The sequence below is a fragment of the Pangasianodon hypophthalmus genome, chromosome 14, assembly GCF_027358585.1.
Source record: "Pangasianodon hypophthalmus isolate fPanHyp1 chromosome 14, fPanHyp1.pri, whole genome shotgun sequence".
Lineage (NCBI taxonomy): Eukaryota > Metazoa > Chordata > Actinopteri > Siluriformes > Pangasiidae > Pangasianodon > Pangasianodon hypophthalmus.
Window position 1 is genome coordinate 8,510,195 of NC_069723.1, and position 17,213 is coordinate 8,527,407.

The 17,213-nt window shown below is 36.2% G+C and overlaps 2 protein-coding genes across 7 annotated transcripts; one reads left to right on the top strand and one right to left on the bottom strand.

Annotated features, from left to right (window-relative positions):
- Positions 1–2,419: 2,419 nt before the first annotated feature.
- LOC113532966 (testis-expressed protein 12) lies at positions 2,420–8,874 on the top strand. Of its 6 annotated transcripts, none has more exons than XM_026924718.3 (5): positions 2,420–2,657; positions 3,299–3,374; positions 6,675–6,786; positions 6,973–7,024; positions 8,252–8,874. In XM_026924718.3, exons 2-5 carry the CDS (start codon positions 3,303–3,305, stop codon positions 8,394–8,396), a joined length of 381 nt encoding a protein of 126 aa, XP_026780519.1. In that variant the 5' UTR covers positions 2,420–2,657; positions 3,299–3,302; the 3' UTR covers positions 8,397–8,874. The 6 variants fall into 6 exon arrangements, with proteins under 6 accessions (XP_026780519.1, XP_026780518.1, XP_026780514.1 ...); XM_026924717.3 differs by having other exon boundaries at positions 2,420–2,637; positions 3,276–3,374; XM_026924713.3 differs by having other exon boundaries at positions 2,420–2,637.
- Positions 8,875–9,449: 575 nt separating this feature from the next.
- sdhdb (succinate dehydrogenase complex, subunit D, integral membrane protein b) lies at positions 9,450–16,100 on the bottom strand. Its single transcript, XM_026923882.3, has 4 exons — positions 15,946–16,100; positions 15,293–15,403; positions 11,369–11,519; positions 9,450–10,538 (listed from the first exon to the last, which is right to left on the bottom strand). Exons 1-4 carry the CDS (start codon positions 15,992–15,994, stop codon positions 10,373–10,375), a joined length of 477 nt encoding a protein of 158 aa, XP_026779683.1. The 5' UTR covers positions 15,995–16,100; the 3' UTR covers positions 9,450–10,372.
- Between the last annotated feature and the right edge of the window lie 1,113 nt (positions 16,101–17,213).

The following is a 17,213-nucleotide window of genomic DNA, read 5'->3' on the forward strand; positions in this document are numbered from 1 at the left end:
TTAATGTCAATATGTGAGCCCTATGTATTCATGAGTAATAAAAAAATCTGTTGTTTTAGTGATATATCAATACAATACTCATAGGGCTGAAACTCCTTTAGTATAAAATGGATTGGTCCTAAAATATTGATAGCCATAAAAGGGAAAAAGAGTGGCTTTGGGCCATATGAACATTTCAGTAGTGAGGCCCAGAGCAGCTAGATTGTTCATGAAATGCTTCTGTATTTCTCCAAAAAACAAATTTTTAAAGCATAATCTCAGGAGTACAACCTAATAACCTAGACTTGTTGACTGTGGCACAAAGGGGTTGATTTTTTTTTTTTTTTGAGAAATACAAAAGCATTTCATATGTACTGCACATGAAAAATGACCATAAGGTTTTGAAAGCAGGGGGGGACACGGTGGCTTAGTGGTTAGCAATCTTGCCTCACACCTCCAGGGTTGGGGGGTCGAATCTCGCCTCTGCCCTGTGTGCGGAGTTTGAATGTTCTCCCTGTGCTTTGGGGGTTTCCTCCAGGTACCCCGGTTTCCTCCCCCAGTCCAAAGACATGCGTTGTAGGCTGATTGGCATTGTCCGTAGTGAGCGTGCTTGTGCGTGTGTGTTAGTGTGTGTGTGAGAGATTGTGCCCTGCGATGGACTGGCACCCGATCCAGACTGTCTTGTGCCTCGAGTACCCTGGGATAGGCTCCAGGCTCCCCCACGACCCTGTGTAGGATAAATGGTACAGAAAATAGATGGATGGTTTTGAAAGCAATGATTAAAAATCTAAAGATTTTCTCAAGGAGGCGTAAACTAAATTCTGTGGTAATATTTAGTTAAATTTTAAGCTGCTATTGTGTTTAAGTATCTATTCCTGCCATATGACAAAAGAACGCAAATAAGGAGAATATTGGGTATTACACAGTAATACCCAATATTCTCCTTGTTAGTGTTCTTTTGTCATTACAGCATCCACTTTGTTATTATTAAAAAAAAAGAAAATCATAAAGAAAATAAAGAAACCCCAAAGGCTAACAGCAATCCAGGCCTCATTGCATGATGGTAAATTAGCATTATGTCCCAAATGATGGCATGATCAACTACTGCAATAATTCAGTTCAATTCAGTTTTATTTGTATAGAGCTTTTAACAATGGCCATTGTCACAAAGCAGAAATATATAAATTCAGGATATAAATTTTAAACTTATAAATTTATCCCTAATGAGCAAGTCGGAGGCGACGGTGGCGAGGAAAATCTCCCTGAGATGACATGAGGAAAGACACTCAAAATGGAACCCAGTGTCATCTGGGTGACAAAAATTGTGCAATTATAAATAATTCCCTTCTATAACTGTGTACTACATGGTCAACAAGTGCAGTTGTGTAGCCAGGGAATGCATTACAGTTTTCACATGAAGTCTATTTTGTTGAATTAATCAACAGTTATAATAAACTGCTCATATAGAGATAAGGAGAAATATGTTTTTGAAACAGAGAATATGTTATCTGGTTTAAAATGAAGAGCCTGAAGAGTCGTAAATGAATTATGAAAGTCAGAAACATAAAGTTTTAATAATTATTTGGGGACTGTTCAGCAGCACCACTGATACTGAGTTGCACATGGACATAGACAAATAAATACATGTAAATAAATGTATTTCCTTGTATTTATGTACTTGTTTATTTACATGTAAAATTATTTATGTGTGTTTATTTACATATACATATAAATGTATTTATTTACATACGAATAAATATATTTATATGGCTATGGTACATGGACAGGACTGCTCTGTGGTGAGCAGCGCCCCCGTGTGGCCATGTGCAGTACAGCAGGTGACATTCATTTCAGTTTATTCAGTTTATTTACCGCAAGTGTATTTAAATGTCTGTTTTAGCTACTAAAACACACTTTAGCTACTAAAACAGACATGTTTAAGTAAAGAAGAGATGTCGATAATGTTAATTATTTTATTAAAAGACTCCAAATAAAGCAGCTTTGTGTACATTAAACTCGGATTTATAGTGTGGTGTTTGCGAACGAGTCGGTTCTATGAGTCGGTTCTTTGATTTGAGCATTAAGAGCCGACTCTCTTTTTGTGCGTCTGTGTTGTAGATGTAGTTGTCCTTACTATTGCAGTGTAATTTAATCACTTTTCAACGTTGGAGCTGTTTGTTAGAGTTAATAGTGAATCGTGTGTCAGGATAAATGGAAATAACTCTTAAAGTAGAAGCACAACAACACAATAACATGAATACAGGGATGTTTATTGTGTTTGTCGATGCACACAGTAGTCCCTTGCTGATTTAACGATTATGTAAATACATGTCTATAAAATGCAGTGCAAAGTAATGTTATCAAAGGCAAAGAATATTGAAAAGTTTGTCTGGTTTAGATAAAATGGCGATGATTTGTTTGGGAGCCGAATGAGTCGGTTCTTATCGGTGAGTTGAATCAAATGATCCGACTCACTGAGAAGGGCAGGCCACCTGATCTCTGCTACTTCACTCCTTTTCCACACAAACTTTGTATTTTTTTTTTTTTAAACAGCGTAGTTAACCAGCTAGAGTAGCTAAATAGCTAACTCCCAGTATATTTTATCAGTATTTCTCGGGTTTTACACGGAATATTTTCATTTTGAGGTAAATTTCATATGTAGGTGTCTCCATTTTGAGGTAAATTACATTAACAAACACGAGCGTTAGCCTAGCATGAGCTTGAACCCATTAGCTAATGAGCTAGATAGAGTCAAGTTAATCATTTGTGTCGTTTTATTCAGCGTTATTTAATTTATGAGGAAAAAAATAAGCCATTTTTCCACTGAAAGACTTATTGAGTTCAAGGTTCCTAACTAAAAAGCCAGGCCTGTTTGTATCTAATCATGTATTTTTGCTATCATGCATAGTGCAAAAGTTTGCACTCCCCATGGTTTCTGGTAAAGAAAAAGGAAAGTGTAACTATTTGACAAAATGTTTACCAAAAACTATAGTATGGAAAAGATCCAGAAGAAATAAGAGATGACCCTTTTAATTTGAAGAAGGCATTTCCCCCCACACACCTTAAAAAAAAAAAAGGAAAATAACAACTGGGGAACATTGTACTGAATATTACAGATGAGAGGATTCAAAAGAAGATGGAAGGAATTGTAAAGGCATATAAGTTATTAGAGAATAACAGTATCATATTTAGAAAGGAACCACAGTTTTGTTATTTTTTAATAACGTCGTTCTGTCTTTTTTGTAAATATCATTGGATAGAAGAGTCTGCCATCTGATAAATGCTTTTTTCTTTAGGTGTTTTATTCTCCCCCAAACAGGACAATGACTGGTAAAGGACCGCCGATGACACCCAAGGGGACAGACGTTAAAGGAACTAAACTGAAAGTGCCAGAGGTAAATCATATAATCAGCATTAAAATTAGAGCTCACACAGCACATCCAAACCACTTCTACATTTATACGAAACTGAGACTGAAGTGAGATTCCAGTGACAGATTCTGCTATTTAACATTTTTATTAGGGCTGCACGATATTGAAGAAAAATGTGATAACTTGTTAAATAATGTGATATGTGATGTGATAATGCTATAAGTGTGTAAAATCTATTTAAATTTTATATACAGTTCTGTGCAAACGTCTTAGGCACATGCAAAGAAATGCTGTAGAGCAAAAATGCCTTCAGAAATAATGAAATTAAATGTTTCTACATTATAAAAAAAATACTATAAACAATAAGAAATGAAACAAAGTCAATATTTGGTGTGACGATCCTTTAAATCGCTTTAAAAAAAATAGTAGTCTCAGGTACAATGTGTGCAGTTTTATAAGTGTTACTGAGCATCTTGCAGAACCAGCTACAGATCTTCTGGAGACTTTGACTGTCACACTTGCTTCTTATTTTTGCAGCAAAACCCAGCTTTATGTTTTTTTTATGTTTATGTCTGAAACGTGTCTCTTATGTAATCTGCTGCTTTCACTACTGACATACAAACATTTTTCTGTAACATTTAATTTTGTGCTGGAAAACTAATGTTTGGAAATCTAAAATGTTTTTGTACTGACTCATAGTGTAGAAGTCATACAATAAAAATCTATAACAAAGTTTGTACTAAAAAAAAAAAATAGGGTGCCTAAGACTTTTGCACAGTACTGTGTGTGTGTGTATATATATATATATATATATATATATATATATATATATATAATGTGTATATATATAATGTATATATGTTTAAAAACTGAAATTGACATAACCAACATACATGTTTCATGTTCTTTTGAGGAAAAGAAAGCATTCTCTGCTATCTGCGTCGCCCTGAACCTTTAACTTTTCGTAACTTTTTGAAGTATTAAAATCATTCAGTAATCACATATGCATATGGTGGTATTTACATTTGAGAGATTTTGATAATTTCAGTATATTGTGCAGCCTTAATTTTTATATTTCATTGGTTTAATATTAAGAAAAAACAAATGTTTTTCCTATTTCTTCTTTTACACAGGAGGAACCACAATGAAAACCACAAATAAGAATTAATGTTGCCTTCTAATTGCACCACAAATGAACTCATACAGACGCTGTAATTTCCTTTGGTGCTCACTTAACATCCAGCTATACAGGCTTAAATTATACTTAATGATTTCAAAATCCTGGGACGGTTTTCTTTTCTCAGAAGGACTTGTAAAAGTGAAATTAATGATCTGTCAATCAAAAACCACAATGCACGTTTATTAACACAGGCCCTAAAATCACAGAACATAAAGGATCAGTTTTTGTCGTCTATCACTCCTCGTGCATCACCACAGGAGGTGTATTGTATTGTTCCTTGCAGCATTGTATCTCCTGCAAGAAATTTAATCAAGATTTAATTACGTTTCATTTCCACTAGCGAGATACTTCAGCGTCAGTAGACACAATAAGATCGATGTTAGCACTGCTAGTTGTTCCTGTGGAAACAATAAAGTGAGGATCCATTTATAAACAAGTGTTTCCACGCTGTGATGTACAGAAAGTAGGATTTTTCAGAGTCAAGGATGCTGTATTTGTAAATGATATCACAATACAACAATGACACGTCTATTAAAAATCAGTCTGACTCCAATTCAAATTGTGTATTAAACCAGATCAATAAGTATTTAACATTATTGACTATAATATTCATTTCAGTTACAGTAAATACATCAAAAAACAGCTCTCTTGCTTTGTTTAAAACTCCTTTAATCCAGCAAGTCACTATCAACAAGGTCTGAGGAGTAATTCAGAGACATTTTAGGTAATTTTCCTGTGCAGTGCCTTGACCTAAAGGTAAATTATAAATACATTAATAATGTTGTGTAGTTACATTCCACTATATTAAAAAAAAAAAAAAAGGACAGTGTAATTACTAGGTTAGAATATTTAAAGTTTTTTTTTGTAATTCAGGTTAGAGTAAATGAATAAATTAGGATTTGGCCAAAATGATGTTTTCTAGAAAAACACATATGATTTTACCACATTTTACCAGAGATCACATTTATATCTAAGTAAAGAATGTGTCATTTTTAATGGCTAATATACAACGCAAGTGTAATTTGCTTGATGTAAAATACACTATATGGCCAAAGGTTTGTAGAAAGCTGATTCTGGTTCTTCCCCAAACTGTTGCCTCAACGTTGGAAGCACACAATTGTATAGGATGTTTTTGGATGCTGTGGCATTACAGTTTCCCTTCACTGGAACTAAGGAGCTCAGACCTGTTCCAGCATGACAGTGCCCCTGTGCACAAAGCCAGCTCCATGAAGACCCCATAAAGAAAAATGGTTTGCCAAGTTTGGAGTGGAAGAGCTTAAGTGGCCCGAGCCCTGACCTCAATCCCACTGAACACCTTTGGGATGAACTGAAACGCTGACATCAGTACCTGACCTCACTAATGCTCTTGTGGCTGAATGAGCACAAATCCCCACAGCCACTCTCGAAAATCTAGCAGAAAGCCTTCCCAGAAGAGTGGAGGGTATTATAAAAGCAAACAGGGACTAAATCTGGAATAGGACATTCAACAAGCACATATGGGTGTGATGGTCAGGTGTTCACATATATAGGCCATATAGTAGAGCATTGCCACCTCATAGCTCCAAGGTCCCTGGTTCAATGCTGGGGCGAGTTACTGTCTGTGAGTTTTGCATGCTCTCCCCATGGTCATGTGGGTTTCCGCTCACCACCTCCAACAACAATAGGTGGATTGGCTATGCAGAATTGCCCCTAGCTGCGAATGTGTGTGTGTGTATGCATGGTACTCTGAGGTGGACTAGTGTATATTCCTGCCTGATGCCTATTGTTCCAGAGATAGGCTCTGGATCCTCTGTGACAATGATCAGGATAAAGCTGTTACTAAAGATGAATGAACAGATTAATAAAATATTAGTATTGGCCGACATGGGCATTAACATAGAGATCATTAGCAATAAGTACATACCTCTGCTGAAGCAGGATTTGCTGTTGGGACAATACCAAGTGAAGATTCAGCTAAAATTGAGAATAGTTCTTAACTAATTAAAAAAAATTATAATAAAATGTGGTTTACATTAACAGATCAGTCTCAGGAAGTTATTCTGGCACTAAAGTTTGCAATATTAATTTTTTTTTAACTGATCAATAGTCATTTACAGTCACATCACATATGTGTGTTTTGAGCTAAATGGGATGTTTTCTTATAGGCTGAACATGCAGGTGGGTTTTGTGATGATTCTCCAGCAAAGAAGATGAAGATGTCTTGTACTAAATCTCCCCCGGTGGATGGGACTGAGGGGTTTGAATCAGCATGGTCAGGTATGGTCAGCTTAAGCTTTTCTTTTTTATATTTAATGGGAAGTCTTCGCTACACTTAGCCCTTTTCATCTTAAACATTTAGATAGGAGTAGATTCCTGAACACAAGCTTGAATAAATAACACAATGACCAATTAGATATTGAGTCTTTTAGTATATATTTAATGTGCCTGTTTATTTACATTCAGATGCCGTCAGAGACATCAATCTCCTGTTCACAAAATACTCGGAGGTCCTTCGGTAGGTGTACAGACATGATCAGATACTCAGTGAATGATCCTCTCTATTAAAACACTTGTAAAATTCATCAGATGCTTGACCAGCAGTGGCTCTTGACCATAGATTTGAGCAGGGCAGGACCACATTAATAACAACAGCCTCAAACTAAATTAAATTCGAGAGGCTATCACACGTGACTTAGGTATATAAGTAGAAATATAAGGAATAACACAAGATAGCACGTTCTGGAATGTGTTAGTTATTCTGCTTACACCACAGCGATTTGCCAACGATTACAATGTTTAATTTATTAATGAACGACACATCATGCATTTTAACGGTTTACAGTCAGTTCTTGTTTTCACCTACGTTATAGCTGCGATAAAGTCATTCTTCACCAGCCTCTCTGTCTCTCTCTCTCATACACACACACACACACACACAGACACACACAAAATGCAGCCTGACATTTTACTGAGAAAACAGAAAGCTTAACCCAGAATGAGAGTGCTTACAGCTGAAACTCCTTCCATAAACATTAAATAAACATCTCCTAACAAAAAACTTCACCACATCAACAATTATAAAAAAAAAAAAAAAAAGTACTTCATTAAACAACATGTTTTTAAACATTTTATTAGCCTTAGATTATTTGGATGTCTGCCATACAAGTCTCTGTGTATAAACTGTTACTATAGAAACAATAATGCAGCATCATTAATATCATAACCTATCATTTATGTCACACCCGGAGCTACCTGTGCTGTTATATGAAAATAGTGCACCTTCTGACCAATCAGATTCGAGCATTCAACCGTACTGTGGTATAAATATGAGTAGCCTATGACTTATATTGGCTACTATCTGCTGAATTTTTAGAGTAACCCTGTAATTCCCTATAAATGGCAGTTGAGAGTCAACAACATATATTCCACATACATTCCTGCATATTCTTCTTTTTCTCTGTCTTTGCATGGAAAACAAGGACACTGTGGTGCACACGCATTTCTCTACAGACATTATCCACTCCATAATCCCCCTCTTCCTCTGCCAATCTTTGCAAAATATCTTGCAATATAAATGGGTCTGTACATCATAGACATGTAATGTACGCTTTGCCTTTGCATTCATTTGACACCTAACACATGTCTAATGCAATAATCTTCAGTATCTTCGATACGTCATAGCAAAAATGTTACATATTCATCCTCAGTGATCATTTCTGCCTGTACTGAAATGTGTCTGCAGAGAGAGAGCTGCGGTGGATGCGTCACAGATTCAGGAGCTGACGAATATTCTGACTGAGGCTATGAGCTTGGAATCACAACTCAAGGAGAAGAAGGACCACCTGAGACGGGCTTTGGCTATTATTTCAGACAAACTACAGGACTAGCCAAATGACAAATATGTTAAATTAAGGTATTGGAGCTATATTTGATTTCAAGTTTGATCTTTTTTTTTTTTTTTTTTCAAATTTTGTTGTAATGGTGAATTTTTATGTAATTCTTATAATATTTGTGTTATGCTCCCCGTATTAAAACTGCTGGGAATATTATTTTGTATGGAGGCAAAATGTTAAAAGGATGACTTTATATAGTATACACATTTTATTTAACATGCTACAACAGGTTGTAATAGCAGCAGTTTGAGTGATATTGAAAGTTAAGAATTCAGTTATCTTACATGACACAGGTTTGGTGTTAAAATGTTATAACAGATTTGCAGAAGGCTTGATGCGATTCCTATAACAGTAACAAACATATGACATTCTCTTTCTTTGCTCAACACTTTCTAGACACAGAGTACTGTTCTTTAAGTTCCAGCTTTGTAAAGCTCTGTGGACATAATAAAGGATGTTGTCCAGCAACCCAGGAATGTACTTTTCTCTGAAAACCTTTATCTCCGATCAGGAGCTGAATTATGAGCATCTTTTTCTCTGCACTGGACAAAATGAAGCCTTTGTGTTTGAAAGAATTGGCTTCAACTTATCACCGTCATCACAACATCGTCCTCCGCAGCCATAAGTAAAAGGACTAGAGTTGCATATAAAACAGTCCTATAGTTTAATTTACTTTTCAACAAACAGCTCACTGCCTGTTATTACATTATTCTAGGTGATCGATTTTATATGAGCAATTCATAGCTGTTTTTTTTTTTTTTTGGCCTGAAGGTCTGCTTTATTAAGGATCAAGGTTGTATAGTGGTATAGCAGAACATTATAACTCTATCTCAGTTCCTCATTATTGCCTACTAGTAGTAGTACTATTACTAGTATACTCTCACTGTAGATCATCATAATTAGACTATATCCTGCTCTGCCTTTTGCATTTGTAAGAAAATGTAATGAGAAGACGTGTCTTGTATGATTAGAATTTGGAAGAGTGATGCTCAGTAGTGATATCCAGTAGAGGCTTTGCACAACTTTATTCATTTAAGATTCAGTCCACTCAGTAAAACTGACTTTATTTCAGAGAGGCCAAAGACAAATGACTTTATTCAAAGCAAACTTGTGCATTCAAATATGATAGAGCCTGGCATCATTCGTGGTCATGTCTTAGCTTGTACACACACATTTACACATGCATACATAAGCAGATGGCTCCACTGATTTTATAATATTCTGACCATTGTTGCAGATAAATGACAAGATATCAAAATATAATCAGCTGAAACAATTAAGGCCATGTAAAATTTATACACAAAATGCTGAATTTGAACAGAATTAAGGCCATGAAAAAAATACTGACAGATTTTAAGGTAGATTTTAAAGTCAGTAGATTAAATAGCCATGGCTGTCACTGACTCACAGTGCTCCGAAAAAACTGAAAAGCTGAGATCAGAATTACTTTTGAATTTATCGTTTACGGCTAATCAGCAAACAGAAAGCATTCCTTCAAGACAACAGGAGGTGAAGCAGAACCAGGACAGGTTCTTATGCGAGTGTTTTCAATGTATAAAAATACTTCAATAAATGAAAAGCAACCATTATGTGGGTTTTGACGTGTAAAACAATGATTCAGATGACTAACAGAAAAAAACAGATGCTGATTTTTTTTTTGTCCCTTGGTATCCATACGAAATACAGTAAGTGGATATGAGCTCTAACACACTCTCAAAAACATACCAAGTCAGCCCAGACGCCCCCACACACACTTACATGCTGTCATAATTTAAGCAGAAAAAATATTCAATTTAGTCAACAGCATTTACAAACACTCATGAATCAATGTGATATCTTGTCAAAATGATATTTATAGAATTTACATTTAATCCCACAAATGTATACATTCGACTGGGACATCAACTGGGGGGGAAGAAAAAAACCCTTCAGGACCCGAACCACTTTGTCAACCCTTCATGACAGTCCAACTATTTACTCCAGAGGAGAGCTACAGCTTTACAAATCCCTACGTCGTGGTAGTTAAAGTAGCATAGACCTGCAAAGGTTACAGTGGATAGAATAAAGAGGCCTGCTCTGGCCAACTTGACTTTCGAATCTCCATGAACGTAGTCAGTCACAATCTGGCCCAATCCCCTGAAAGAGAAATTCCACACAGTCAGTTCAGACTGATCACCAAACATATTTTGTTTAATTTGAATTGTATAATATGAGCCTAATACTCCACTAGACGGCTAAAAGGCTGTGGGCATATGTGCTCCTTCCCCAAACTGTTTCCACAAAATTGGAAGAAAACGATTTTACAGGAGGTCTTTGTATGGTTTAGCATTACAATTTCCCTTCACCGGAACTAAAGGGTCCAGCTAAGGGGCCGCTGAACACCGCCTCGCCCAACATCAAGATCCGATGTACAATTCAAATTATTGATTGAAAATATCATTGATCATGATCATACCACTGCACACAGTTACATATAGTAGAGCATAATGTTAATTGTATACATTTCCTTATTATAATACACTCATGCTCCAGTAATTTGTAAATAATTCTTTCTGTGAAGGGCAAATGGAAATGAGCTTACTCCAGTAAAGCTTTCCTTGATGATGATCTGCTTTCATTTGAGTTTTAAATCCCCAAATTTGTCTTTGTAGACCAAAGCAATAATTAATTTTATTTTTAATTAATTTTAGTCTGGTTTTTAAACAGCACTAGAAGTAAACATATCAACTACTCAGTGTGTTGGAATCACCTTCTCCTGATAATTTTACAGATTACTTACAGATATTAATTGTGGACATCTTGACAAAATTATGCCATTTTGAAACTTTCTTGCTTTTAAAGTAAACCGAATGACGGAACTCCAGGGCAAGATTAGCTTACTGAAGGTTTTCTTGGCAATGTAGCCAAACGGAAATGATCAAAAAATAATCCCTTTATAAAATAATCCAGAGAGGGGATTTCCTTACCAGTGGCCATGCAGAGTGAGCGCTGCAGCCAGGGAGTAGTCCATGGCAGGGCCGGGGTAGAAATAGGCGATAGGACCCATGCTTAGGAGAAGTACACTCAGGACTCGCTCTCCTGTCCAGTGCAGTGAAGCAGCTTTAGACCCAGACGCAGCTGTGAGAAATCAGTGGCAGTTTAATGACACACAGTTATGTGCAGGAAGCTAACAGATACAAAACTCCTGTAATAGCAGCTCAGAGGTTAACCAGGTAACTATAAAACCACTGGAGATGCTCGATAAAGAGCCTTAACTGCTCATTTCTACAGCCGGATTATACTCCGTCTCTGAGAAGCTCTAAGGAACTCGCAATCTGAATGTAATATAAATCAGTGTGATTGTAAACCAAATCTTTTTGCATTTAATCATATATTTGATCATTCATTATATAACACATTCATTTATTTAGCAGCTTATAATAGTTAGAGATGGTATCACTGCAGTCGTACACTAATCATTAGGCTCAGTAGTCTCATATGATCCAGATGGGATTTGTAGAATTGGAATTCTTCTTACCTTCTTATATATGAACATGCCCGAGGTGCTACGACCTCTTATTTTTACTGGTTTAGTCTTTAAAGTCAAGGTCAGGTGCCAATACAGTTCAGCAGTTAGGGACGATCTTGACCTTATTTTTAAATTATACAGTACTGTGCAAAAGTCTTAGGCACATGCAAAGAAATGCTGTAGAGCAAAGTTGCCTTCAAAAATAATGAAATTAAATGTTTCTACATTAAAAAAAATACTATAAAGAGCAGTAAACAGTAATAAATGAAACAAAGTCAATATTTGGTGTGATAATAAAGAAAATAGTAGTCTCAGGTACAATTAGTGCAGTTTTATAAGGAAATGAGCTGTAAGTTTTACTGAGCATCTTGCAGAAGCAGCCACAGTTCTTCTGGAGACTTTGACTGTCGCACTTGCTTCTTATTTTTGCAGCAAAACCCAGCAACCCAGCAGCCCTGTAATATGCTGCTTTCTTTACTGACATACAGTTTTCTGTAACATTTAATTTTGTACTGGAAAACTAATGTTTGGAAATCTAAAATGTTTTTGTACTGAATCAATAAGAAGTCATAAAATAAAACTCTATAACAAAGTTCATACTAAAAAAATTGGGTGCCTAAGACTTTTGCACAGTACTGTATACTGAGTAATTAAACTGGATTATGGACGGTCATGGTAGGTCAGAAGGTAAGGTTCTGTGTTAGGAGAGGTGTGAGTTCACATGTCCTCAGCTCTCAGCCACCTCTGACCCCTGTGCTCTAACCGTATCCTAGTTTAGATTTGTGAAAAGCCAGTTACTCTCTGGGAATTACTGAGTTGTAAACATATTTAAAAAAAATATAAAAAACTTTACCATAAAGGAGTAAGTTAAGCTAACTAAAAATGACAGTAACTACTACTAAAAGAGCTGTTTGTCACTTTTAGTGCCCTCTCCTGCCTGCAAGGGAACCTGCAAGGGAACCTGCACTTTCAGTGAAAATCCTGACTCACCCTTTACCTCACACAACTTTACCTACAGTGGATATAAAATGTCTACACACCCCTGTTAAAATGGCAGGTTTTTGTAATGTAAAAAAATAAGATAAATCATGTCAGAACTTTTTCCACCTTCAATGTGAAATTACAACATATAAAAATTAAGTGAAAAACAATCAGAAACATTTTAGGGAAAAAAAAAAGAAAAATAGAAAAACATACATTAACCTGGTTGCATAAGTGTGCACACCCCTAAACTAATACTCTGGTGAAAGACCTTTTGATATTATTACACCACTCATTCTTTTTGGCTAAGAGACTATCAGCATGGCACATCATGACTTGGCAATATTTTCCCACATTTTCTTGCAAAAAACATTCTAGATCCATCAGATTGTAAGGGCATCTCCTGTGCACAGCCTGCTTCAGGTCACCCACAGATTTTTAGCTGGATTCAGGTCTGGGCTCTGGCTACATCATTCAAAAACATTGATCTTCTTTTGGTTGAGCCATTCTTTTGTTGATTTGGATGTGTGCTTTGGGTCATTGTTGTGCTAAAATTCCTTTTCATCTTCAGCTTACTAGCAGACACCTGAAGGTTTTACACTAAAATCGACTGGTATTTGAAGCTATCCAAGATTTCCTCCACCTTGATAAAAGCCCCAGTTCTGAATGAAGAAAAGCAGCCCTAAAGTATGATGCTGCCACCACCATGCTTCACCATGGGTATGGTGTTGTTTAGGTTGTTTTTTAGTTTTTTTGCACCAAACATAACTTTTGGAATTATTATACCTTTTGGAATTGGTCTCATCAGGCCATAACACATTTTGCCACATGGTTTGGTGTGATTTAATTGAGCTTGGATGTTTTTTGTGAGAAAGGGCTTCCGTCTAGCCACCGTACCCCACAGCCCAGACATGTGAAGAATATGAAAGATTGTTGTCACATGCAGAGAGTAATCAGTACTTGTCAGATATTCCTGCAGCTCCTTTAATGTTGCTGTAGGTCTCTTGGCAGCCTCCCTGGTAAGTTTTTGTCTTGTCCTTTTGTAAATTTTGGAGGGACGTCCTGTTCTTGGTGATGTCACTGTGGTGCTCCATTTTCTCCACTTGCTGATGATGGCCTTTACGGTGTTCCATGGCATATCTAATGTTTTGGACATTCTTTTATACCCCTCTCCTGGTCAATGTCAGGATCAGTGATTTTTAGTTGCTTAAAACAATTGTTTTGGATCATTTTATATTATATTATATCCTTGACCAGGTAAAATGTCACGACAACACTGAAGTCTTTTCAGCACGTACTTGTGTTCTTATAAGGAGTACCTTTTCAAACACATTTGTTCTTGTTGTTTGCTTCAGCCCTGTTTCTGGCTTTGTCATGTTTCCTTCATGTAGTAATCCTGCCTTTTTCATTTTAATTGTTTTCTTTGTGTGTCTGTCAGGGAAAACTGGACTAGCTGGATTCACAAAAAGCGTAAGGTCTGGTCATTAAAATAACTTGATATGCCATGTCAGAGCTTTCTGAGCACGACTGACAAAATGTGTTTAGTATTACGATTTTCACAATCTCTCTGTAAAAACAGATCGTGCTCACGTTCACAATATAAAAACAGGCATATCGCCCACTCCTAGTGGGCGGCCATGTTGATATGATGTCATGTCCTGAACTCAGGGTTGAGGACATTTTCCAGATTTTTAGAGTAAGAATTCCAAATCGAGGGGGCATTTTCTTTGTTTGTTCAAAAGTTTCGATTTGAGAGCTTTAGCTGAACACAGCAATGCAAATAAACGGAGGGGAGTGGTGGCTCAGTGGTTAAGGCTTTTGGGCTACTGATTGGAAGGTCGTTTAAATCCCAGCTCCACCAACCTTCCATAGTCGGGTCCTTTGGCAAGACTCTTAGCCCTCAAGTGCTTAGCTGGAAGTCACTTTGGATATAAGAGTCAATGAAATGTATAAAATGGAAATAGAACAAATCCCATGTGTCACTACGGTCATGTCTGTGCAATTACTGATTAGGACTTTGACTACAGGAGCAGATATGTGTCTCAAGTCTGTAAATGAAAGTGAAACTTAGTAATAGATGAGAAAGCTTTTACAGAAGCCAAACACTTGTTTATAGAGTTACAGCTCTCTCATTCCTGGCCTGACTGTCTCTGAGCCCTGATACTCCTGAAGCATCTGGATGATGGGTATATTCGACGTGAAGCAGATCTGTGCAACTGGAAATAGTACAATCTCCAAGTTAGGATGTTGTTTGCTAAATAAGGATCCAGACGAACCTCAAACAGAATTTGGTGCAGTCCATGAAAAGCATGTGACGAGATTTCTGGCCATGTTTCTACAAAACTGTACCGACTGGTTGAGAAGTATTATTGCCTAAAGATGCCTTTTGCATTCTGCTTACCATAATAAACCGGTGTTGCGTGTATTTTGGCTGTGAGAAAGTACAAGTGATCCTGATCCTTTTTCTGTGCTGCCAAAGGTCTGATGAGAGAAGCGCTGCGGAATAACAGAGCTGGAGGGAAAATGGCAGGGGAAATGAAACCGTTAAACAACACTTGGCCAAAACAAGTTATAATGTATGAAGCGTTATATAAAACAAAATAACATGGAAAAATGTCTTTTTGTGCAATAATTAAATCAGAACTCACATTCAATTGGCTATTAAAATAGAAAAATATCTAATCAAATAATTAGTTCTGCATTTGCTCTTAATCTGATCCACTCACATGAAAGAAGAGATTATTTAATTTAAAAAAATCACTTTAAACAGCATTTAGAGCACTAGACCTAATGAATCTGTTACATTTATAACCTTTAAAATAAAGCTTTATTATACAAGCTGTCAGATTTATTATACAAGCTGTGGTTATATGATTTAAAGATATGCCTGTGTTTGACATTTGCTCTAACACACACACACACACACACACGCACACTGGAGGCTCTGTGCCAACTGGTATCCCAGCTAACTCTGCGTTTCAGGGGGAAAAACCCAGCTTTTATTAAAAGTAAACACATGATCAGAGAAAAATCAGCACAAAAAACAACACTCACGGCTAACGCCCCTGTTGCACACTGAGCTGATCCTCACCAGAGCCGCCATAGCGATCACAAGCAGCCAAGGTCACTGTGTTTCACCCGGAAGCACTTCCTGTCATCCGAAGACTCGCGTCGTAAAATTAAAGGCCACGCCTCAGTATTATATTGCGCTAGTCGACTCAGGGTGTCGGAGTAGATATGCTGTTTAGTATAGCAGTATAGCAGTATAGCAGTTTTCGAATTAAACACAAATTAAACAGCGGCTGAAGCCTAAATAATTACAGGAGTTTAGAAGCTTATAGGAAAGAGCAGACGTGGCACCGGCAGCGCCATCTTGGATAGGTCAACCTTCCATGCTTCCAAGTGATTTCATTTGATTGTATTTTATTTATTTATTCATTTATTTTTGTTAATGGAAGCAAATTTCCGCCAGGTAGAAAAGAAAGAAAAACGGAATGAGATTTTTTTCCCTTTATTTTTGCAGTAGTATGTCGAAATTTTTGACTTATTATCTCAAAGTTATTACTTTTTATCTCAGAATTTTGATAATAATAATAATAATAATAGTAATAATAATAATAATAACAATAATTTCTGTCAGCTAGAGATGTAGCTGTATGTATGTATGTATGTATGTATGTATGTATGTATGTATTTATTTATTTATTTATTTATTTATTTATTATCTTAGAACAATGACTTATCTCAGAAATGGGACATTATTTTCTCAGAAGTTTAAATATTATCTCAAACATGCCTGTTTTTGGGGACACCATATAGCTTAGTTTAGCAAGCAAACAAGATCAACACTTTCTTGTTCATGGATCCAGAATAAGTCTCGGAGCTCTTGAAATAATTCTGACAAAACAAACAGCAAACTGGAGGTGAAAAAAAAAAGGTTATGAGTTTGAAGTGGCACAGTCTTACAGTATTAACATCAAGAAAATAAGTCAAAATGTACAGGTAACAATGTTTAGAGTCGTCACTTTGAGATAAAGAGTTAAAAATTTTAAGATAAAAAAGTCAGATTTTTAAGTGAATAAGTCACTATTTTGAGATACGATTCAAGATTTCAAGAAGTTCACATTTTTACATAAATTAAAAATGAGATGAGATTCTACGATAATAATTCAAAATTTTGTGAAAATAAGTCAGACTTTTGAAATAATGAGTCAGAGTTTTGAGAGAAAAAAATAAAAATAATGGGATAATAATTGGGAATTTTGAGATAATAAGTCAGTAGTTTGTGATAAATCAATTATGAGATAAGTCAGAATTTTGAA

Bases quoted from the DNA above. Each gene is read 5' to 3' on its own strand.
- LOC113532966 (XM_026924713.3), top strand. The intron at 3,375-6,674 runs GTAAATCATATA...GTTTTCTTATAG, and splicing joins CTAAACTGAAAGTGCCAGAG to GCTGAACATGCAGGTGGGTT. The intron at 6,787-6,972 runs GTATGGTCAGCT...ATTTACATTCAG, and splicing joins GTTTGAATCAGCATGGTCAG to ATGCCGTCAGAGACATCAAT.
- sdhdb (XM_026923882.3), bottom strand. From the start codon at position 15,994: ATGGCGGCTCTGGTGAGGATCAGCTCAGTGTGCAACAGGGGCGTTAGC. The intron at 15,404-15,945 runs GTGAGTGTTGTT...TTTTCCCTCCAG, and splicing joins GTGCAACAGGGGCGTTAGCC to CTCTGTTATTCCGCAGCGCT. The intron at 10,539-11,368 runs GTAAGGAAATCC...TTTCTCTTTCAG, and splicing joins CTCACTCTGCATGGCCACTG to GGGATTGGGCCAGATTGTGA.